Below are 24,949 nucleotides of genomic sequence, written 5' to 3' on the forward strand. Positions count from 1 at the left end.
GATTCAGATTGTTTTCTTTTGAAAGAAAATTTTGCATGCAAATATGATGGCAAAGAAAGATTTAATCATATTGGGTGTGGCTGTTCGTTTAATTCAATTAATAAACAATTTTCGTATCAGGAATTGTACTTGATACTGTAAACACAAGTATCTCAACCCGAGTATACAATTCGCATTGGTATTTTCAGTAAATCAACTGGCAAAAGTGATACCAAAGAATATGTCTCTGTAATCATCGATGTATTTACCGCATTTATATTGTTATATGTGCTTTAACTGCCGAAATAGCTGTTAATTTTCTCTTTATGGCAGCAAAATTCGCATTTTATTTGCTCATGGCACTACGAGGGGCTAACGGACAAGCCGAAGCAGTTATGCAAATCTTCAATTACCACTTAAGAACATAAAATATAAAGTTACTATAGGCTTAATCCAGCAGAATTTTTAGTTGTCGAATCAGTTTTCTCTTTCGAATTAGAAAAAAAAACTACCTCAATAAGACTGTAGAAATCTCCTTTACTCTCTGAAAGTTGGTATGTGGCAAGCTTAAAATATTGATAAAGTGGATAAAAATCGTGAAAATAAAAGAAAAGTAGGAACAAGGAATTCGGTAAAATAAGTAAATCAATGATTTTCAAATTGGTTCTTAAATGTCGAGGTTCATTTAAAATTACCTCAGTTTTAAAAAATTGTTGTCACGTTGTCATGTCATCAGGCACAGCTCTAAGTGCAAAAGTAAGTTTTTAAAATTTGCTTATGATCAGCTTACTCCCGTGCCGGATGAGCAAAGTAAAGCCGAGTCAGAACCTGAAAATGAGCAACAGAATGAGCCTATGTCGGCGAATTCTTAAAGATATTTCGATAGATGATGTTCATTCCGTCCCGACAAAACAAAGTAAAAATAATTCCGACTTATTTATTTTTTTTATTAGTTATTTGCATTTTCGTTCATTTGGTGGCATAGATTTATGTTATTTGACTTAACAGAGTCTATGTGGTGGTGGCATATGCTTGCCTAGCTGTGTTTACCCAGTAAGTTACTGGTTGGTTTACATGAAGGTAAACTTTATTGGGGAGGTGTGTGTTGCCGAAAGTGATTGTTACGATAAGCATTGCTTGATTGGAGAGGCGTGTGTCGCCGAAGGTGGTTATTCCGATAAGCATTGCGTTGGTGGAGGGGCTTGTGTTGAACCAAGTGATTGTTTCGAATAGCATTGCTTGGTTGGAGAGGTGTGCGTCGCCACAGGTGGATAAATATTCCAGTAAACAGGATGATGGTGGCGGAATGGAATTGTAATGTTCTTGATAACTGATACTTTCATAGGTTTGCCAAAGGTCAAAAGCTGATTTCGGCTTCCCAGTAAAAGTTTTGTATATTGGTTAATAGCGGAGAATTTCATCACGTTTTTTATTTTTCTTGGTTAGTCAGGATGGGCGAGTTAAGGTAAACCTTCTAAATAACAACTAGGTGTGCGAAGACGTGCAATACTCAGTATGGCCGTATTGGCCGTATGGTCTAATAAAACGCAGACACCCAGCAAAGCCAGACATTATTCAAATTACCCCAAGAACAAAAAAAATAGCAAATAAGTAGAAATAAATTTGTTACGCAGAGTTTATAATACATTAATTATTAAATATTATTGTATTGATATCGTAGGAGAAAGGAGAAACGAAGGGGAAAAGTTAAACCGAAGAGTGGTTTTCCGTTACAAAAAAACAGAAGATTACTGAGATCCAAGAAGATATTTTATATACCGGTTTTTAAAAGTTTTGTTTAATATTGTTATATAGAAAAGCCTTAATAAAAATATGTAACTTAAATCTATTGCACATGTTAAGCTAACCTGAAACAGCCAAGTATGGGTTCATAAAGTAGTTTCTTTGTAACAATTTGAAGAAAATATCTATGACTGCATATTAACCTTAAATGTAAATGAGTATATGGTATGTTAGTGTCATTAATTTTTATCATCATTTTCTTATTAAGATCATGTACCTGGGAATCATTTTCAAAAACCAACACCGACGACTTTAATTACAATATTTTAAAGGCTTTACAAAGTTAAACGTAGAGATTGCATACCACAAGGGACCCAAGATGATACCTTGTGGTACACCTAACTCAACGGAGAGTGGTTCGGGATACACATTGTCGGATAAAAAAAAATTAAAAACACGCGTGCATCTTTGCTAAAACCCAATAAAATTAGGGTGTTAATTTTGTCTTCATCCGATACTCGCCGTAAATCGTCAGCAATATCGATCAAAGCATCCTCACAACTTTAATCTTTTTGATTGTTTTGAATATATTTTATCAAAAAGATGTAAAAATTTTTTTACTGTTTCTCCAAAACTTTAGAGAGAGTAGGAAGGAAACTAATTTCCCTCATTTCTTTAAATTCTGTGGGGTTGTTCAGTTTAGGAAGAAGTGTGACCATTGCGTGTTTTCAAGATTTTGGGAAATAAGAATTTAATATGTGTAATAACGTGAAAAATGATACTCAATTATAATCACTCTGTATCTCCGAGTATCGATGCACGTAAACTTATCGAATCGACTTACGGACGCGGCTTTTCTTTGCAACAAAGCAGGAAGACGTCGGAAACATCGTCGCTTCACTTCATTTTACGAAAAGTAATGCCAGGAACGTGGGAAATATTTGGGGAGCGGCAATATTGCCGTCTACAAATCTTTTTGTGTTTTTTCGACGTGCCCCGTTGGCTTTGTCACGAAAACATTTCGACGTTACAAGTACAAATTGGCTAGGCGTTATGGCAAAAAAATATCTTCCATCGGATTCGTTTCTCAGACGTTTTAACCGTTATTTTGATGTGTTTTTGCGTCGACAAATTGCCAAGGAAAATTATAATATGCTATTATAAGCAAGAATATTAAAAGCTCGTTTTATTGAACCTCGTGAAACTGCGAGTGGAGTCTCCGAACTGACAGTTGACTTAATAATAATAAATAATAATAATAATAATAATAATAATAATAATAATAATAGACTTTAGACTTTATTGGCCATTAAATACATTACAAGAACAACAAATGGCAAGTCACAATATCAAACACATTCTAATAACATTCATAGAGAGCAACATAATTATCAGATAGACAAACACCAAACATTGAAACAAAAATTAGGTAAAAAAAAATAAGTAAATAAATAAATTCCCAATTAGTATTATGGAGACACTCGTGACGCAACACGGATGTACTCATCTGCAGTATAGAATGCGTTCTCCAATAGAAATTGTTTTATTATATTACAAAATTTAGTGAATGGCAGATCCTTGACAACGGTTGGTAGAACATTGTAGTAATTAATGTACAATTTATTTAACTCGGATGTGCGCAGCCTAGGATGGCCCTGGACAATTAATTCAGATCCCCTGGTGTAGTGATTGTGGCGATCACAGTGCTTAGGCATATCGTTCTTTAGCTCATGTATGAGAGTGACTGTATAGTAAATAAATAGTGATGGTAAGGTCAAAATATTAAGCTTTCAGCGAGCAAGAGTTCAAGTTTTTCAACAAATATAGAAAAATTGCCTCTAGAGCCAGAGCGATAAACATTGATTAAAATAAGATTAAGCACTGGTATCTCCACACCACAAAACTCTGCGTGAAGATCCAAACAATATTTACTCAGATTAAGACTGCTACAGGCAATATTATTTTTAACATATATAGCAGTTCCTCCTCTGGAGGTACTGAGACGACAATAATATCCAACTAATTTATAATTGTGAACCTTAATAATATTAATATTAAGCAACTCCTCACCATTTACAAAATGTTCACAGAAACATACAATGTCAAAACCAATAGAATTTAGATATTCAGTAACCACATCGACTTTACTTAGGAGACCCTGCACATTGTAGCTCAAGATATTAATGCTGTTCCTACCTCCATCGGTAGTCTTGGGTCGGGATTCTCCCTCACTAGACGTCTCTCTGTTGATACTGGAATTGGATCGGTTTTTCCTCTTGTCAGACGCCTGGGGAAAAAATAATTTATCAACACACCCGTGGGGCAGATGGAAGTATCCAGAATTTTTTGCGCTTCGTGATCCATGGCCGATACCCTAAACGAGGAGTAACTCTCAGGATACATTGATGGGACCTGGAACACTTCTACTCCACTAACTATCGGTGCTAGAGATTGTCGGACCTCCTCAGCTTTGGTATTCGGATGCAGTTTAGTAATGTGAAAACTGATTTTACGTTCAGCAACTCGAAGTGCACATTTAGAGTTATCGCTAAGCGGTTTGACCCTATCGTTTAGGACTCTGGAACTTTTGCGTTTGGACCCACCATCCAGTTCTATTATTTCAGAGCATATCTGACGTGACACAGCCTCACTGACTGCACTAGATAGTTCTTTATTTGTAATTTTATTCAGGTGCTCCGACTTGGGGGCGTTTTGCTTAATTGGACCTGTCTGTGATGATTTAGCCCTATTTGCAGAATCCAGAGTTTGCCCTTCAAGGAGTCTGCTGCTTTTTAGTAGGCTCACCTGTTCTTTTAGAGCGGTAATGGCTATGGCTTGATTCTCGATAACAAGATCTTTTTGCTTCAAAAGTTCTTTTAAATACATGATTTCTTTTGCGGCATCAAATGGAGCGTTTGCTCCCGAATCATCAGGAATTGGACCCGACTCCAAGGATTCACCTCCGTAGGAACAGCAATCTTGTTGCCTCCTAAAATTTTCGTGTTTTTCATAATTTTCACGCACGATTTATGCGATATCGTGCCGCACTTGATACACAATAGACCAGTACCTGCCACGCTCTTACACCTTTTACAAGGTTTAGCATTGCTTTGATCAGCCATAATTTTAACTATACCAAAAGAGCCTTCAACCGCACAGTCGGCTAGATTTTTACTTTGTAAAACGATATTGATCTCAATAAAAATTGACTACTATTCACCGACCGTGCACGCCGTCGCTTCCCGGTAGCACAGTGACACTACGTGAAGCAAAAAAATATTGTCTAAATTCTAACGTGAACACGTGTTGCACGTGAGATTACACTTTTTACGAAACGAAAGATGCTGATAACAGTTTATTACGTACTACACACACTAAATCGCACGATGAACCGTTTTTAATAAATTAATTTGACTTCAAATAGACAAACAGAGATTGTTTTTAGAGACGATAGAAATGCTCAATAAAGGTTAGGCACGGCGCGCACAATAATAACAATAATAATAACAATAATGATAATAATAATAATAATAATAATAATAATAATAGTATTTCTATGGTAAAGAGACGTCCTCGGCGCTGCATAGAGCTGTTATCAAAATGGATGGCAGCCTATCGCCACTCAACCTTAAAAATAGGGAATACGGATGTGACCAAGATTACAATATCGCCACCCTTCAAAGCAGGTGGAGAGAGAAAGAATTGCATGGCAGATATCCCCACCTCCTTAGCAGCGAATATATCGACGCCCCAGCTACGATGAAATGGCTAACATATTCCCAGAGACCGAAGGATTCTTATGTGCAATACAAGATCAAATCATCTCTACAAAATTTTACCTGAAATACATCGTTAGGGACGAAAAAATAACCGATACACGAAAACATAGAATACCTTCTTAGTGGATGCAAAATGATGGCAGCGCGCGAGTATACGACCAGGCACAACAACGAGATTTGCCACAAACTCGACCTTATAAAACATAAAACGCCATACTATCAGTACATGCCGCAAACAATACTAGAAGATACGCATTACAGGGTCTCCTGGGACAGACAAATACAAACAGATAGACCGGTATAACACAACAGACCAGACATATGGCAAGGACCAACGAAATATTACTCTGATGGACATATCCGTACCTTCCTCCACTAACATTGACAAGAAACATCAAGAGAAAGTTGGCAAATACATGTCGCTAGCTGAGGACATGGAGCAGACCTGGGGTGCAAAGACGATCAAGACTATTCCCATTATAATTGGAGCGACGGCCGAAATTCCAACGAAGCTGGCACGGAATCTGGAAGCCGTCGGACTGCAGAAAGCGCTTTCTACGCAATGTTTGATTCCATTGACTTTTACCAAAAGTATCGGATAATGTCAACAAGAAAAAAAAATACATTAGAACACTAAAATACAAATTTTAAAAACACAAAATATATCACACTGAGATATCGGCATTACTACAATGAAAGTGTTCATCCATAGAATAATAGCTTTAATTTTTGCTTAAATAAATGGACTGGCAATATCTGTTTGACAGACAAAGGCATATTATATAGTTTTATTAAGAAAATCATAGGGCTGTTAGTTACTTTGGCTAACTTATGACTTGGCACCTGCAAATTAAGATTGGCTCTAAAATTGTAATCTCCATCAATTCTGGTCTTGTAATAATTAGATAGATTACTCTTTACTTAAATTATGCTATTTAATATGAAGAGAGAGGGAAACGTTCAAATATTTAATTTTGGGAACAGGGTTCTACAAGAGTGACCGCGAGACTTCCCCAACATTGTTCAAACAATACGTTTTTGTTGGACAAAAACTTCACTAGCTCTGGAGGAGTTTCCCCAGCGTATAATAGCGTAAGATAAGCAAGATTGAACATATCCGAAATAATACAATAGTAAAAGCTGAAGATCCACACTCGACCGCAGTCACCAAATAACAAAGGTATGCATACATCTTTTCTTTAATACGTAGTCAATTTGGCCTGTCCAGGACAAATTACTGTCTGCAAACAAACCCAAATACTTGACAACGTTAGTCTGATTAATCGATTTATCCTGCATTCTAACCAATAAGCTGTTGTTCAAATCCCTAAGCGAAAACAACATCATCTCAGTCTTTGTCCCGTTCAAACAAATACCGTTACGCGGGTCATACCACTTACTGTACTAGTGGCCAAGGACGTGAGATTTTCCAGACTCCTAGATGACATTGGCACAGTATCATCTGCATATAAGAAAACATAATTGTCTGAGAAAGAATCAGATATATCATTAATAAATATTATAAATAATAAAGGTCCCAGTATGCTTCCCTGTGGGACACCGCTCGTAAGTTCTTTAGATGAGAATCTAATCACTTCTAAGCAGGAACCTTCAAAAACGACTCAATCCAGGCGTGACAATTCCCCAATTGAGGTGTGTTTAGTCTATTATACCGAAAAATATATCAGCAATAAATTCTTTGGTTTTCATTGAAAGGGTGGTTACTCTGCAAAAGCGATATTGTTAACTACTTTTAACTGTCCCAAAGAGTGTGAGCGTGAGTAGTGAAAAGAGAAGAAATAATGGGTTCGGTGTTCCAGCAGTTGATAAAAACTTATTGTGATTGTTTCCCAGTAATGATTAATAGTGACAAATATTTGTAATTTGTGTCAACGTTATTAGTTCCATTATGTGAACTTCTTAAATTTAATGCATATTTTATCGTGCAAACCCGACTTCAGGCCAAACTAGTGTGTCCTAATCCAAATCAGTTAATCAGAGTCTACTCTAGTGGTGGGAAAGGAGCACAAACTAACCAAAACTAGCTTGCAGCACTAATAATATTTACTGACGTGTGACGCCACCATCAGAACTGATAAAACTGTCAACCCGGTGACTAAAGAGCGGAAACACCCGAAATGGTTCGCCAACCAGAGTAAAACTTCATTATTAGAACAGCAAGTCATTCTTATTAAAATTTCTCCTTGCTACTGCAGTAACGGAAACACAGCAAAGTAAATCCTGTAATCACAGAAAAGCTCTTGAGTGGCGCCTAAGTAAAAACTCCAGATTTTATTCTAGCATTCCTTATATATGACTGTCGTTTTGTCATGGCTAAACAGCTTGTAATACTTTTTAATTTGTGTCTAAGAAACCAAGCCTGGCATATGGAAAATGTCTAAAATTATTCCCGTACACAAAAAAGACTGTAGACCGCAAATCACAAATTATACTACTATTGCTCTTATCTGCAATTTCTGTAAAGGTTTAGAATCTTTTCCACAGAACAAAATATTTTATGTTGTTAAGAACCAAATAGGAAACCAAGGAAAATCCACCATTACCAATTAAACGACTATGTCTCAGTATATTTCTGAGGCCATTGATGAAGACTCTCAGATGGACGTCATATATCTTAGTTTTTCAAAAGCGTTTGATCGCCTAGATCACAAAATTCAAATACATAAGCCTTTGGTAAGGACTTTGATGACAGTTTTTGATATATACGGAAGAAATAATTAAAAAAAAAACTTAATACAGCCAAGGGTAGTGTCTTTTTCCACCACGAGTGACTATCATCTTTTTCCGTTCTTAGACTTTTTGTGACTTGGGAGTAATATTCTTTACAATATTATCCTTTCTTCCTTATGTTTAGAAGGCAGAAGCCTCAAAAAATTATGGATTTAACATACGTTGCACTCGAGACTTTAAAAATACAGAAGTGAGTAAGTAAGTAACTTTTTGAAGCATGTGTGGTATAAGTAGGACGGAGTATATCCCCCACAAGGCTTTTCGCATACAAAATTATTAAATAAATTTGGTTATGTGTCTCCTAGTGATCACTATTATTTAATGACTTTATTCAAAATTTTAAATAGCTTCTTTGATTGTTCTGGTCCGTATTAACTCTAGACTGTATTCATATTCTTTCATTTCGTTCACACCAAGAACAAATATTTCAAAATTTTCCCCTATTTTCTCCATGTGCTCCAAGTACAATGCTCGACTCGATTTGGACTTTTTTTCGCAATCTATTACTAAGATAAAAACGTTATTAACTATAATTACTAATTTTGGTCTTTTTCCATTCTCTTGTTTCTTTGTTAGAGTTAATGTTTATGTTAGGCAAATAAACTACTGAAAACGATTTTTGGACTGTCCTGGCAAACATCTTCTCTCTGCGTAGTTAGTAAACGATCTCTCTCTCTAACAGACAAAATTTATATATGTTATAAAAATTTTGGATCTAATATTTATTTGCTAGTATTTTAGTAACCCACTTTTTTGATTGATAGTATGTTTTTCTTATTCACTTCAAACAGAATCCAGTCAAGATCTACGTCTGACGTAGGGAATGGTGAATCACCCTGTAGCCTACGGGTTTTCGGCGTATAGAAAGAGGTCCAGCTAAAAGTAATTATTGTCGTGCTTTATTCCCGTTCCTTTTGTTTTCATTTCTTACGTTATTAAGTTTTTCATATTATGAATTATTATATTAATTCACCATTATTAAGTTATTCTCCTTTTTTTCCGTTATTGTTTTTCTTTTCTTTGCCTTGCTTTTTCCCGTTGGAAATAGACCCGCTTTATTATTACAAAGCAGTTTTATTGTGGGGGTGTGTGTGTGTGGATCGAGTCAGATGTTTGAACAATTAGAGAAAGATAGATTTTTACGGAAAACTCCATTATTTCATTATGTGATTGCTTCCGTTTGAACGGAGAGTTGTTTGTTGGTAATGTGAGCTCTTTTAGCTTTTGGACATTTAGATTGACTGTAGGGCGCTCCTATCCCATGGTACATTGCTAATATTTATTCTGCTGATATAGTACATACATTTCAAATCGCGGGTGTTGGGACGAAGTTGGTAAAAAATAGTAAAAATGTTGCTTCTAAATTTGAGGCTATTTTAACGTAAGATAATTTGCCACCAAAAAGTTTTTTAACCGTTTTTTTCCGCCATACAAATAATATTTTTCAGAATCAACGATTTAAAACAATCAATCAACCGACATATACGAATATTTTATCTTTGCATATTTTATTCTGCTTTATTGAACATGGTAAAGTAGTTCTGTTGGACGCTAACAAAAGTTCAAAAATTTTTGGAAATGGCAATGCCACTAGCACATTGACAGCAAATTAACAACAATGATGGGAGATCACATGCTTTTCTTCGGTTTTTTGGTATGTTTCATTCATTTATTTAATTCAAATTTAAAGTATTTTGTATTTTTGTAGTTTGTTTGTGTTCTTTTCAAACACTTAGCGTGTGTAGCAATACTTAAAAAATGCACGATAAATGAAAGTCTGTAATAAATAGTTGTTAGTGGCCAAACTACCAATTACAGATTAATCTGTCAATCACTGCAATCGAAACGGTCTATCGCGACTCCTTCCGTAACTATACAGCAGTGGTCTTATCATTAATCACATCCTTTTGGCCTGTATTTGCAATGGCATCTTTCCGCCATTGCCGGGATTCTTTTTCTATCAGTTATTTATGATTGATAGCTCAGAAGAGGAGTATCTTGGTAACCTTATTTTGACATTTCATCTCTTTTAATGAGTTGTTATAATTCACGACTAACTTGGACCATAGCTTTTATTGTAGTTTGTCGATATATATCGCAATTGGTCTGTCACGATGCTTTTTCCTCTTCATTTCTTTGGTACAGTGTTCTAATGCCGAAATATCTGCATGGAGCACTGCCCGAAAATATAGACATTTTGAAGTTCCTCCTGGGTTTGTATATTGCGGACCGTATTCTTGAGGTCCTAAGCCAGAAAGAATATTCCGGAGCTTATTAGTGAGCCATTTTTCCCGTCTTTTCTGATTTGTTAGGTTTGGTTAGTTAGCTAGTGTGGCAGTCCGTCATCTGCTCAGTAAAGTTTTTACAATTGGCATGAGCAGAGCAGGGTTATATTCTTTTCCGATCATTGATATTTTTATAAACTATAAATAATCTATGAGACGGTATCGACGTAGAATGATATAGAAATTGCAACACTTAGTAAATGTAAATATGATGTTTGTTAATTTTTTATGGTTTGTGAGCCTGAAGGACCCAGCAATTAATGTACTTGCCACTGCCTGTATCTACGATGACTATTGATGATTGATTAGCGTTGAGATATATATCTATGGTGTGTGTTGGTTTCCTATAGACAGTGTGTTCCAAGTGTCCAGCTTCGTTGTGAAGTGCACATCTAGAAAGGGTAGACTGTTACCTTCTTCAAGTTCTATGATGAATTAAATCCTTGGATGAATGCTCCCTCTTGCCTAAAGGCCCCACAACAAATACGTTGTCAATGTATCTTGTCCATAGTTTTGCCATCGAAAAGAAAACAATAGAGTCGGCAAAACTGAAACCAAGACTATGAGCAAGATACGTTGACGACGTATTTGTTGTATGGCCTTTTGGCAAGGAGGAGCTATTGAAATTCCTAGACCATGATCGCATGATCTCCCTGTTATCAAACCGGATTTTTCTTGTCCAATGCCTTGTTCCAATTTATTCCTTAGTATTTTGTCGTACAACCTTCCCACGACACTAATTATTCGATAATTTTCAGTTCCTTCGATCTCTCTTTTTAGACAATGATGTTAGTTGGGCTTCCTTCCACTCGTCTGATATTTTTTCACCATTTATTGCTTTCTCAAGCGTTAGCTGTATAATTTTTAGTAGCTTCATAGTTCCATATTTTATGAGTTCCGGTACTATGACTCCTGATCTAACTGCTTTGTTGTTTCTCATGGTTTTTATTGCCATCTTTATGTCCCTCTTCTTCTGACTTTTTTTCTATAAATTCTTGCTTTCTTTCTGTTATCAGTTTCTTGTAGTATTGTTCCCATTTTTCGTTTTCAATGTATGGTATATATGTTATTTCGTTTCTGTTTGATCTTGATGTTCCTCGAGCTTGGCTTCTATTGGTCTGTCCCACGTATGTCAGGCTGCACGATCCGCATGCTACACTGTATACTCCTTGGTTTTCCAAAGTAATTTCTTGTTTTGGGTTTCTTCATACCAGTGGTATGATCAGGTTTGTATGCCATTGATATCTCGCATTTCCGTAAATTCGGCCTATTTTGTCAGTAACTCTCTTGATGTATGGCAGGACAGCGATCGACAGCGAAGATAAAGATAGCTTTATTTCCATAAGACTTGATTTACAAGTGTTGGATATTGTCAGTATAACACGAATGTAAAAGTATAATATTATCTTAGTATAATTAATTTATTAATAATAATAATAATAATAATAAGTAATAATGTTAGATAAATAACAAATATATAAACAATAACCAACAACGAATACGTATTAAAAGGTATCACAAGAAAGAAAATCCTTAATATTGTAATAGGCAAGGCGTAGCAATTTGTCTTTAAGAGTGCATTTGAATTTTGTTTGACTAGTTATCTCCTTCAGTTCGATAGGCAATTTATTATAAATTTTTACAGTCAAAACAAAGGGACTATTTTCTGTAAGAGACAGTCGATGTGTAGGTATTTTATGTTAATATTCGGTCTTAAACTGTACTGAATATCTGAGTTTCTTGAGAGTGTATAAAGATTTTTACATACGTGGCACAATTTAGTATGTACATACAAAATTCAAACATACAAAATTCCAGGGCTTAAACGGTATAGTGCGTAAAATGCGTTTTTGCATTTTAGGGACTTGCTCCGCACGTGGGGAACCTCCCCAACAAATCAAGGCGTAGTTGAGACAGGAATAGTACATTTTTAATAAGGGAAAAGAAACCTGATGGCGGAGCCTCCATATGACAAAGCAGTAAACAAAAACTGTTTTGAGAATGTGGTCCACCTGCTCGAACCAGGAGAGTCTCGAGTCTACACAAACTCCGAGGAATTTTAGAACACTTGTCTGTTGGATTGTGGTTTCATTAAAGCGTACTAATAAACTCTTATTTAAATTCCGCGTTGAAAAGGCGATCATCTTAGTTTTACTTTCATTCAATATCAATTTGTTAATTTCTACATAATTTTTCATTTGCTCAACAGGTATCTTGGTTGCAGTGCTAAGTTGCTCCGTCGATGCTGCAGAAATTGTAGAAACTGCATCATCCGCAAAAAGGGAAAAGTAGGTATGGGGGAAAGATGAAAACACATCATTTATTTTTTACACTATAAACAGTAAAGGAACGAGTAAATTTCCCTGAGGTACACCACAATTCACTGACCTGGAATCAGATACGTATTCAAATCATAAGGTATCTCGCAATTGTTCTTCTCATTCGTGAGCCTCAAGGATCGAGCAATTAATATATTTGCAACTGTCTATATTTGTGATGGGTGGTGACGAGACTTAGCGTTGGTGTGTGTTGGTTTCCTATAGACAGTGTGTTCCAAGTGTCCAGCTTCGTTGTGAAGTGCACATCTAGAAAGGGTAGACTGTTATCCTCTTCAAGTTCTATTGTAAATTGAATCCTTGGATGGATGGAATTCAGATGTTCTAGGAATTTCAAAAGCTCCTCCTTGCCAAAAGACTATACAACAATTACGTCATCAACGTATCTTGTTCATAATTTTGGTTTCAGATTTGCCTTCTCTATTGCTTCCTTTTCGAAATAAATCACGAAGAGGTTGGCGATCACAGGTGAGAGAGATGATCCCATTGATGCTCTATCTACTTGTCAGTATATTTTCCCGTTGTACATAAAGTAAGCATTTTTCAGGCAGTGTCTTGACAGATCCATTATGTACGGCGGTAGATATTCGTCTTTTATAAGCAGGAGTGTCTCCTCTACTGGAATGCTTGGGTATAGGGATTTGACATCAACATGATTGCATTATTTGAACTGAGGTGGCTTTTACTTGATGAAAATCCATTTCATAAAATAAATAAGAACTAAAATTTCAGAATTTCACGAAATTATATATATTTTCACATGACAATTGTTTCAACAAGATAAAGACACGGTGTTGTCGAAACAATTGTCATGTGGAAATATATAATTTCGTGAAAATCTGAACTTCTAGTTCTTGTTTATTTCGTTAAATGGATTTTCGTCAAGTAAAAGCCACCTCAGTTCAACTTTTGAAAGAAGCTGAAATTGGTTTCTTGGCTATTTGGTAGCTTATTACTTATATGCCAATATATAAATATATACAAAAAAATTATCTACAACACTGAATTTTACGGAAGAAAATCTATAAATAATTGATTTTTTCGATAGGTTTAAGGATGCGGAGTCTCAAAATGCAATAACAATTCAAGAAGGTAACCATTTTAAATTTAAAGTTTAAAACTCTATTTATGTTTTCCAGAGAGTAAATGTGATTCTTAGCGCAGTTTTATCCTACTGCGGTTTATAGAATATCGAATATCTACAAATATTATTATAGCCTATCAATAAACGTATACAAAGCACAAAAGAAGTGCTTCATCTGGCACACAAAACCCACCACGCAATTTCATATTGCGTCGCTGTCGATCAACAAAGGAAAATTCTTTCCTGCCAGTTTTCCCCGCAACGTTATAACTTATTCCTGAGAGTTGTTTTGCACGGTTCGAGTCTCGATCTTTTATTTTTTAACTGAAAATTGTAAACCACCGTAAAATTGGCGGTTTTAATGCGAGACGGGTCGATCTCAAACCTTTGTGACAAAGTCGTGATTTTGTCGTGCGTTTTCCTTTCGCCAAAACCAACCCGCACATTAGTTGGAAACTTAATTTAGTCCTCTGAAACGGAAACCGCAATATTTCACGCCGTACTTTCGAACAAATTCAAAACTAATTTAAATTGTTTTTTTTTTTGTTAAAATTCAACTTTTATTAAAACTAATGCCGAATCGATATTTTTTTCGGTCCAAATGTGATAAAAAAGGCAATTTTTTCGTAACCTTATCAAGCCCAACAGGTCGACTATGACGTCAACCGGGCATCTCACTGTCAGACTCTCAATCGCGATGTCAAAAGTTCAGATAGATTTGAATAATTTTAACAAGGAGGCATAGTCTGTTTTGCGGAAGACACCGTGATATTGGTTAGTGGAGAAATAAAGGTCTGATGGTAAAAGTAAAAGTCGAAGAGACTATGAAACATAAAAGTTGGTATGATAAGAATTACTTAACACTGAACGTTGATAACTCAAACTTCTCTCAATAATAAAAGTGAAAGATCCCACCATTATTGACATAACTGTTCATAGCTTTGACTGTCCAAATCATCATTATAAACTCAAACTTAAGATGGCAAGAGCATACTGGATACATTACTAATAATGGTAAATGGTATTAGTAATTCACACCACCCTAAACATATGAACATAAAGATGTTCTCCGAATATGACGCGGAAAAAACTCTTAAAGTTTACAATGGGTCCAGATTTAATTCCAGCATTTCTTATACATGAATTTAGTTTTGTTGTTGTTAAACCGCTTGTAATACTTTTTTTCTACTCCCGTCTGTAAAACGCCTAATTACACGCCGATCTAGCGTGCGAGAAGCGTCACTTTACCACGACTTTTTGGTTTAACAGGGATTCGAGCCACTTCGGACATTTCCGGGATTTTACGGCACGGGTTTGGGATGTTTTCGGAGATATTTCTCGCGCCTTGAATTGTGACGGTCATGGTGTTGTTTTGCAAAAATGTACCCAAAAACCAAAGGTAGTAGAAAAAGTATAGTATGCAACACGTTCGGTAAACTTTTTAAATCACTCGTTTATTAAACACTCGCTCCCGTTCACAAAAGAGACTGTAGATCGCAAATCAAAAACTATATTACTATTTCCCTTATCTGCAATTTCTGCAAGTTTTGGAAGCCTTTCCACAGGAAAAAATATTTCATTTTGTTAAGAACCAACCCCAACAACAGGGTTGTTTAAAGGAAGATCCATTATTACCAATTTAACCACTATGTATCGGTATATTTCTGAAGGTTCTCAATTGGATGTCATATATCTTGATTCTTCAAAAGCGTTTAATGGCCTAGATCACATAATTCTAATCCACAAGCTCCGTGATTTTAGATTTTCCAAATCGCTTGTTAATTTGTTTTTCTACTCCCTTCTGTAAAATACCCAATTATATACCGATCTATTTTGCGGGAAGCGTCACTTTATTACGCGAGTTTCTTGTCCCACGGATCCGAGTCACTTCGGACATTTCCGGGATATTACCGCACGGGTTTGGGAGCAATCGGATGTTTTCGGAGATATTTCCCACGTCAAGAATTTTGACGTTTCTCCGTTCTCGTTTTTTAATACACTTGCTCCGCTGGGCTCCGCTCGTGCCAAATATACTCGTGATTGAAATTCCCTTTACCACACTTTTCATAATATGCTATTTTCTACTTCCTTCTGTAAAGCAATCGGATGTTTTCTTGAATTTTTGAATGTTGACGTTTATCAATTCAGATAGTTATGTCAGTGGATTCATATTGTTTTGCAAAAATCTACTCAAAATCTAATGTTGGTCGTAAAAAAGAATAGTATGCAACACGTTTGGTAAACTTTTTAAGTCACTCGTTTTTTAAACGCTCGCTCGGCTGCGCTCCGCTCGTGCCAAATCAACTCGTCAGTCAAATGCCGTTTACTACACTTACTGCATAATATCCATAATTTCTTCATCTAACCGCACTCAATACGTCTATCTGTATAGTCACACTGCCGATGAATTCATTTCTTTCTCAGGCGTTCCTCAAAGTTCAATATTGGAGCGATTATTATTCAACATTTTCATTAATGACACTTTGGTGTTAGTTTTTCGATATATGCGGACGACGTAGCGTAGTTTGGGGCCAATCAACAATTGATCTCTAAATAATAACCTGCCAATAATAGTGCCAAGTATAATGTAGTCTCTTTTACCACCATGAGTGTAGTTGTGAAATATAACTATAATTATAGATAACTATAACATTTTTTGTGACTTGGGAGTAACATTATGTTGTTATGTTAACAAAGTACTGTCAGAAGCCTCAAAAAACTATGGATTTATCGTACGTGCACTCGAGAATTTCAAAATACAGAAGTGAGTAAGTAAGTTTTTGAAGTATGTGTGGTATTAGTAGGACGGAGTCTATCCTCGCAAGGCTTTGGTTATGTGTCTCTTAGTGATCACCATTTTTTAATGACTTTATTTAACATTTTAAATAACTTCTTTGATTGCTCTGAGCGGTATTAACTCTAGACAAAGTAACAGATTCTTTCTGCCCACAGCAAGAACAAATATTTTAAAATTTTCCCCTATTTTCTCCATGTGCTCCAAGTGCAATACTCGACCCGATTTGGACTTTTTTCGCAATCTATTACTAGGGTAAAAACCTTATTTCCCCATTAACCATAATTATTAATTTTTTGACTTTAGATCAAGCTTCGTGATGTTATCATTACTTGCAATGACTTTGTAACTATTTTAGTATATTATGCAACAAGTGCGGTAAACGGCACTTTACCAAACGTTTTGTTTAGTATACTTTTTCTATGATCCTTAGTTTTTGGGTATATTTTTGCAAAACAACATGAATACATTCACTGATATGATCGTCAAAATTCAAGCCGTGCGGTAAAATCTCCGGAAACATCCGATTGCTCCCAAACCCGTGCGGTTATATCCCGGAAATGTCCGAAGGGGCTCGGATCTGCGGGACAAGCAACTCACGTGGTAAAGTAACGTTTTCCGCACACTAGATCGCTGTATAATTAGGCATTTTACAGAAGGGAGTAGAAGAAATAATTTGTGCTACAACCTATCTGTTAGTTAGGCTTCATGTCTCTTGGGTAGACTTCTTTAAATAAATAAATTAATAAATTGGAAAATTAATCTATAAATATTAACAACTTAGGTTGTGATCACAAGAATGCTTAAAAAGTAGTTCTGGCGTTAGTTGAGTTACTATTTAATTACCGTATCATTGCGTGGGGTGCAGGCAATAAAACCATAATCGGACCTTTGATTGTCACTCGAAAATACGTCTTGAAGGGGATGCCGCATATAAACAAGTTTTATTCTATCATGGATTTATTTAATGCTGCTCAGGTATTAGAAATTAATCAATTGTATTTAAAATCAGCTGTAAGGTCTGCCCAAATAAATAAGAAATACTTCCACAAAGCAAAACGAAATATCATGAGACATGCACAAAAATAACTACTGTATTATTCCAAATGCAAAACTGACTAAATGCGAAAAATATATTTTTCTACTCCCGTCTGTAAAATACCTAATTACCCATCGATCTAGTGTGCGGGAAGCGTCGCATTATCACGCCAGTTTCGTTTCCCACGAATCCGAGCCACTTCGGACATTTCCGGGATTTTACCGCACGGGTTTGGGAGCAATCGGATGTTTTCGGAGATATTTCCCACGCTTGGAATTTCGACGTTTCTCAATTCTGATAGTCATGTCAGTGAATGTATTCGTGTTTTGCGAAAATGTACGCAAAAACTAACGGTCGTAGAAAAAGTATAGTATGCAACACGTTCTGTAAACTTTTTAACTCACTCGTTTATTAAACACTCGCTCCGCTCGTGTCAAATAAACTCGTGAGTCAAATGCCGTTTACCGCACTTGTTCAATAATATACTATTTTTATACACTACCAACAATATTTTACATGTTACCCATTTCATATAATAAAAAGAAATTCAAGCGGTGTGTTTCTTTCCATTCTTTCTCTTATACTTTGTTTTTATCAATTTTCGGTATTATAAAAAGTATCAAGCTGCAGTTTACTATTAGCTAAAATTTTACAGTTGCATTTAAAATTTCGAAAAAAAGTAATACACGTGCAATAAAAAGATATCTAATCTTCGGCTACCACTTTATTTTATAAGAAAAGGGATAAACAAACACCAAAATAAATTAACTGAAGATTATGAGGAAAATTTTGCAATCGGATTACGGGGCTAATCGGTACGTCGCCAAAACTTTTAATCAAGGATTAAAAAGTATTTTCGCTCGCAATTGAACTTCGCTGACAATATTCTTGGGTTGCAAGAAACCTGAACGTGTTTTCGTCACATCATAGTTAGGGAGGATAATTAATATCAGCAACCGCAGCATTTAAATTCATGTCGTACAGCTACCCTTTTAATACGATCCCTGTCGATTTGCGAAGACCTTTTAGACATTCCCAACTCTGGCGCTAATAGCCTCTATTTCCCCCAGGCTAATGGCAGACGTCTATCTACATTAACTCGTAGATATTTCTTGTTTCCCAATTCCGGTGCGTTCCGGCAGCTTTCAGGTGAAAAACTGCGTAATATATACACACGCATATATGATTCACTCGGAAGCATAGCTAAGTGCAAAATTAGAGTTTCGAGGTATAGGAAAATAAACAATTATGCATTAATTTTTTTGCTTTTTGTTTGTTACTAGACTAATCAAAAGCGAAAGTTTTTGCAGTGCTTGTTTCTTTGGCTCCATCTTTGTCTCTTTTTCTTTTCCATCAAATCTTCATTGATTATTTTTGAAAAGAAAAATTTGGGACCTTTACTTTACTCGTTTTGTACATACAATTCAAATAGTTTAGAAATATTTAAAAGTGAGATGTGTACCTGGAAACTTATACTTTTTTACATTTGAAACATCCTGATCCTTAGTGGTATTATTAGGTGGGTGTTTTGCTTACTCATCTATGGTGCATTAATTCGTGTCTTGGAATTTTTATTAGGATCCACAGCTTCCGTGCCACGTCCTTTATTAACAATATTTATAGTCTGTCTCAATTTTCATCATGCTGGCTTCCGACGCACCTTCCCCAATAAAACTCATGTCATTACCTATTGTTATTGGGTAATGCTATTAACAAAATATTTATTCTTACTTGAGTGACAAGGCAGGGGTGGGGGGGGCAGGTATACTTGTCACGTCCACATCATTTGTCGCTTGATGGAAAACAGGTTGTGAAAAATGTGTATGAAACTTTAAAAGAAACCTGTCTACTTACAAAAACGCCAATATCGTCCATACGGGATATTATTTATAGTGGAGAATTGAAGCAAAGGAATAGACGTAGTGATCACCATATAGACAATAATGATCAGGACCTAATAAGAAGGAAAATATTTAATATAATAGTAATATTTAATTTGTTTTTATCAAAGCAAAATTGTTCCTATAGAAGAAGAAGAAACCACCCTCCATAGAGTGGTTTATAAAATACGATTTAAGTACCGCAAAATAGACGAACGGCCAATAGTAATGGAACATGGTTCGATACACACGACACTGTATCCAAAGAATGGGTTGATTCCTCTGTAAATTGTCAGACGAAAGCACCTTCAAATAAAGTACAACGCATCGCCATAATACACGCTGGGCCAGAACACGGATTCGTCCCAAACTACTTGCTGTTGCCTGCACAGGATATTAAAGATCTTAACTTGGATTATCCTGAGGATACACGTGTCGAACTTTTTGAAAATCGCTTTGGAAACAATCGTTAAGAAAATATCCCCAATAACAGTGTTATTCTCATGAATAACGCAAGCTACCACAGCCATCTGCTACGCAAAGCACCAGCCTCATCAAGTTCAGAAACTGAAACCCAGGAATGGAATGGAATGGAAGTCCTAAATTCATATGCAATTAAAAAATAGCATGTATGCGATAATTTGGGGCCTTTTAAACAGCCAATGCTTCTTGTATGAATTTGTTCTTCATTTGCTTTTTTTGGATGATAATAGCCTTGTATTATCAAAACATACAGGTTTTGGTTTTGGAAAACCCAATTTAATAGTAATTTAGTTATGTGGAGAAAGATCCTTTTGTTTTTCTTTATTTATTCAACTCCTGCATGAATATTCTGCATCAAATGATTCCAATGAACCGTTTTCAATAACATTTTGTACAAATGATATTAATATCCACCATTAAGATTTAAAAATACTAACAATAATCAAGATCAAGATTGTTGCAAATTTTTAGGGGTAATTCTGATATTATCGCTGTGTTGTTGTATTTAAGCAAAAAAAGATTAAAATACATAACATATTTTTGTGAATTTTGGCCATTTCTATTAAAAATACGCTTTGAAAAAAATAAATACGATGTTTTTTAAATAGTAAATTTGGAATGTGATATCAATGGTTAGTTTTCATGTCATCCATATATTTAGCACATAAACATTAAGGGCTTGACGGAATTCCTCTAAATAATATAATAATAAATACAATATAAACAATCGGCATACTTACGTTGTTATCAACGAAGGTTACTGAGCTCGGGAGCATGACGTCCGTCACGTGACCGGCCGCCATCTTTACACACGTGTCGGGCGTGGATAAAATGTACACACCATGTTCGATTGAAACGATAGGATCGATACTCGTTAAGGTTTTTTGCGTTTTTCCAATAAGCCGCACCTAGTTTCGCTTTCCGTCAAATGTAAAGTAATACTGAGGTCGAGAATGGATGTAAACACAAACCGACATCACGGACCTACGATGCGTTCTCTAGGCCGCGAAAGTGGGTGGAGATTCTGCACCATTTGGAGGTTCAGTAATATTTAATTCGGTGGTTTCCTTCTTCAAAAGGTGATGACTCACAGGCTGCTACTGCTTTACGTATTACTATTTATGCGATAGGAAAATATTTTTGGTTAGGTGTTTTCAGAACTATGTTAACAAAAAATTTAAAAAAATGAATTTTGACAAGCTATAACTCTGAAAATATTACGATTTCGAATTTTTGTTAAATGTTATTTTATCATGTTGAATCATCCCTCCATATGTATATTAGTCAACCATTGATCAGCGGACACGTAAATTATAGTCGATATCTGCGAAACTTGTTGTGTTGCACTCCTACTCCTGCACGCCATAGTAGGCCTTGAATAGTGTAATCATGTTAAGGAGATAAGAAAAACCCCGAAAGATGTTTATTGTCTGGCAAAGAGGTTCGGGTTCGTGTATTTGCATTAAATTGCCTGACTAGAATGTGGCCTAAGGTTTATCTCGTTCGTTTCCAATTTTGAAATCGTTTAGTGTATCTAGTAAGCGGATATTAAGGGTCCGAAATCAGTATTGGAATGTTTATAACGTTCGTTTATGATCGCAGTAAAAGATATATACTCAAGCCGGATTTATAGCATTGTACAGGCTGCATGTTTTTATTTGTTTGTATTATCAGTAAAGAAGTGTTTTCTGGCTTCACGCGTAGTATAAAAGTGTGTTCGACATGATTAGCACTGTTGCATTCAGATACGTAATGCATCTGGGTAAGTTAAGCATTACTAAATGAAGAATGGAAAAATTGACGGTTGCTTTGGGCGTATCCCACACCATGGCCCTTATGGCACTTTTTTGCAGAGAAAACGTTCAGTTCTATATCGATCCAGTGATTCCATCTAGCACATGGATACATATGGGTTACGTCTAGACGTTATGGTAATAAATATGGGAGATCGGTCTCAGAACTGATAGTCCACGGACAGCGTGGAAACTGAGATCAAAATCAAAACCACACTATTTTACAATTATTTATTTTAGACTTCTCCATTTAACAAAGTTTCTTCGTTTGTACATTTAGACGGTCATAATTACTTGGAAGTAAAAAAAAAATGACTAGAAATAAAATCAAACACACCTAATGTCGTGCATACGCCGCAACCAATTTCCCAAGTGGAACCAGATAGTATAATAATAATTCACTACGCGAAACACTTTTTTTGTCCACTACCCTCTACCATTTATTTTCAGGGAATCAGATTTTATCCTTTCATACAAATTTAATTAAGAAAAGTGAAGCTAGATTTTCTATACTTCGTCTCTGGTTTCAAATTGCAGTAAGCAAGGGTTTTGAATTGGTTGTCCAATAACTCAATCAATACATTGTTATTTTTCAGATTACCAGTATACATAACTTACTTACAATCTTATTGACGGAGTTGCCTCATTTTTAGTAGCGTAATAATTTGTAGTTCCGACAATCGCCATACAAGCGTTGTATTGCGTCAGATAGTTAACAGTAACAAGTTCATCTAATTCCTATTTTGTGTTACAATAATTCACGTTAATGGTGATATCTTTAAGTTAGACTTTAAACTACATTTTATCCAAACATGAGACGGCTCCGTCAATTAGTTTGCAAGTTATGGACAGTGGATACATTTTTTTGGATCCTTCTCCCTCTGTATTTGGTCTCACTTACCTGTTATCCATGAATTACAATATGATTCCACCTGACGAACTCGAATCTTTGTCCGACATTGGCTTAGCCATAATATGCGTCTCTATTTGGTTGTATAAATAGAGTCTCCCTCAAATTCAATATAACCAAATTGTCATTATTTAAAAAATATGTACAATGCTGTATAGCAAGTCGAAATAATTTTGGTAAATTACGCACATGTATTTCGACAACATCCAGTGCTCAAACGTATACGTTTCCCCCTTCATACGCTTTTTATTCAGATCTCTTAAATATTTAAACAAGAGTCTATGGTCTCTTGATCCACAAACACATACAGTGAGCTAAACACAAACATTTCCAGTTCCGAAAAACAAGTTCTGTGGAATATTCTTATGCCACTAGATGTCACTACAGTAACCTTATAAGCTTTGAAGGGCTATGGGGGTATAGGCTGGCCGTGGCTCGCTTTCCAATACCATTAAACTTGCAGGTATTGTTCTTTGAACAAGGAATTTTGAGATACGCGGCCAAGCCAATGCTATTTTATTCCCGGACTCTCGCACCACCTACCAGCGATGGAGTAAAAGTAACTAAAAGGCCTAAATCTGCTCGTCGGCAAAGTCTTTGACGGCCCTTTTCCTCCTGCCGTTGTTGTTGGTGGTATGGATGGAGCCGCCCATTAGCGATGCTGACCTGACGGGTATCTGGTGGGTCGACATACGATTCTTGCGCGTCAGACTGATGTAAGTCGAAGAGGTGTTGTTCCTTTGCAATCCGGTGGTGCTGGTCTTACTTTCCAGGGCTGTAAAGAAAAACACACAGTTTAAAAGATGTTAATACAAGTAATGTATACTGTTGAACTGAGGTGGTTTTTACTTAATGAAAATCCATTTAACAAAATAAATAAGAAATAAAAAGTTCAGATTTTCACGAGATTTCGTGAAAATCTGAACTTTTAGTTATTATTTATTTTGTTAGTGTATACTGCATGTATAATACAAGATGTATATGTGGCATGTCAGTTTTTATAAGGTAGGACACTACCTTATCTCAAAAACTATAAGGGATGGAGCCAAAAGTTAAATACAAAAGTTAATTCGGGTATTACAAACTCTCAATTTAATTCATTAATGTTGTATATACAGGGTGTTTCATTTTTCGTGAGCGAGTATCACCTTATTTTAAATTTAACGCCTGGTATATTACTTCATTTTTGAATTCTATACAAAATTCTAGACATATTTTGTGCATAATGTCCCATAACTAAGTCTAACTGTTTTTGACATTTTTAATTTTTTATGTGAAAAATGACGTTTGCCAGGCGTTGCTAATTTCTTTATTCGGAAGCATTTATTGTTTCACTCGAGTAAGTTTTGTTGTCGAGAAAGAACATAATAGGGCATAATAGGAAACTACCCATTTTTATCATCTGGTCATATTTGGCATTAAAAATTAACGCAATTTTATATAAAGTTGTATTATGCCTAATAGGGTGCTTAAAAATATATATATATATTTTTTAGCTGTTACCCTATCCAATGTTTCTTTTGTTTTCATTTAATTAATATGGGAAAAAATCTTTTTTCACAAAAATTACATTTACGTATAATGTTCGCGATTTTTTACAAAAAACCAATTTATATTGTTAAAGTTGAGTCTTTAAGCTTTCCAAAACCGTATAACAAAGTTTGATTATCAATAAAAGAAGATTAGTTACAGCCATTAAAAAATTGCAAAATTTTGACCTTTTCAGAAATAGCTTCTAATAATTTTTGTAAAAATTTTTTAATTAATTAAATGGTAAACTAAAATAAAAATAGCGACCCCTTAGAGTTGAGCTACGGGGCTCATCTTAAGAGCTAAAAAAAATATATATTTTTTCTGAAGCCTCCTAATGCCTAATATTTTTTCTTTTTAAAATATTTCCTTTTAAACATTTATTACAAATAGTAAAGCCGTTGCATATAAGTTCAGTTAGTGTAGGCATATACAACTTTATATCAAATTATATTATTTAAAAAAAAAGTTTTTTTGCATTTTTTGTAAATTTCATTTTTAATCTTATTTTTCGCGTTGCATGTATTATTATGCATCGAAATTTCTTATGAAATCCGTTATTC

General features: G+C 35.4%; 2 protein-coding genes across 2 annotated transcripts in view; both read right to left on the reverse strand.

Annotated features, from left to right (window-relative positions):
* LOC132702250 (leucine-rich melanocyte differentiation-associated protein-like) overlaps positions 1 to 21,077 on the reverse strand; it is a 30,128-nt gene extending 9,051 nt beyond the window's left edge. Inside the window, exon 1 of the mRNA XM_060670783.1 lies at positions 20,894 to 21,077. Within this exon, the coding sequence (XP_060526766.1) occupies positions 20,894 to 20,956 (63 nt within the window). The 5' untranslated portion in view covers positions 20,957 to 21,077. The remainder of the gene's footprint in view (positions 1 to 20,893) is intronic.
* A 1,119-nt stretch (positions 21,078 to 22,196) lies between these two features.
* The window catches only part of LOC132702206 (RYamide receptor-like), a 147,945-nt gene continuing 145,192 nt past the window's right edge, over positions 22,197 to 24,949 (reverse strand). Inside the window, exon 7 of the mRNA XM_060670708.1 lies at positions 22,197 to 23,631. Within this exon, the coding sequence (XP_060526691.1) occupies positions 23,429 to 23,631 (203 nt within the window). The 3' untranslated portion in view covers positions 22,197 to 23,428. The remainder of the gene's footprint in view (positions 23,632 to 24,949) is intronic.

Source organism: Cylas formicarius, unplaced genomic scaffold (genome assembly GCF_029955315.1).
Source record: "Cylas formicarius isolate icCylForm1 unplaced genomic scaffold, icCylForm1.1 PGA_scaffold_5__7_contigs__length_24384050, whole genome shotgun sequence".
Classification (NCBI taxonomy): domain Eukaryota; kingdom Metazoa; phylum Arthropoda; class Insecta; order Coleoptera; family Brentidae; genus Cylas; species Cylas formicarius.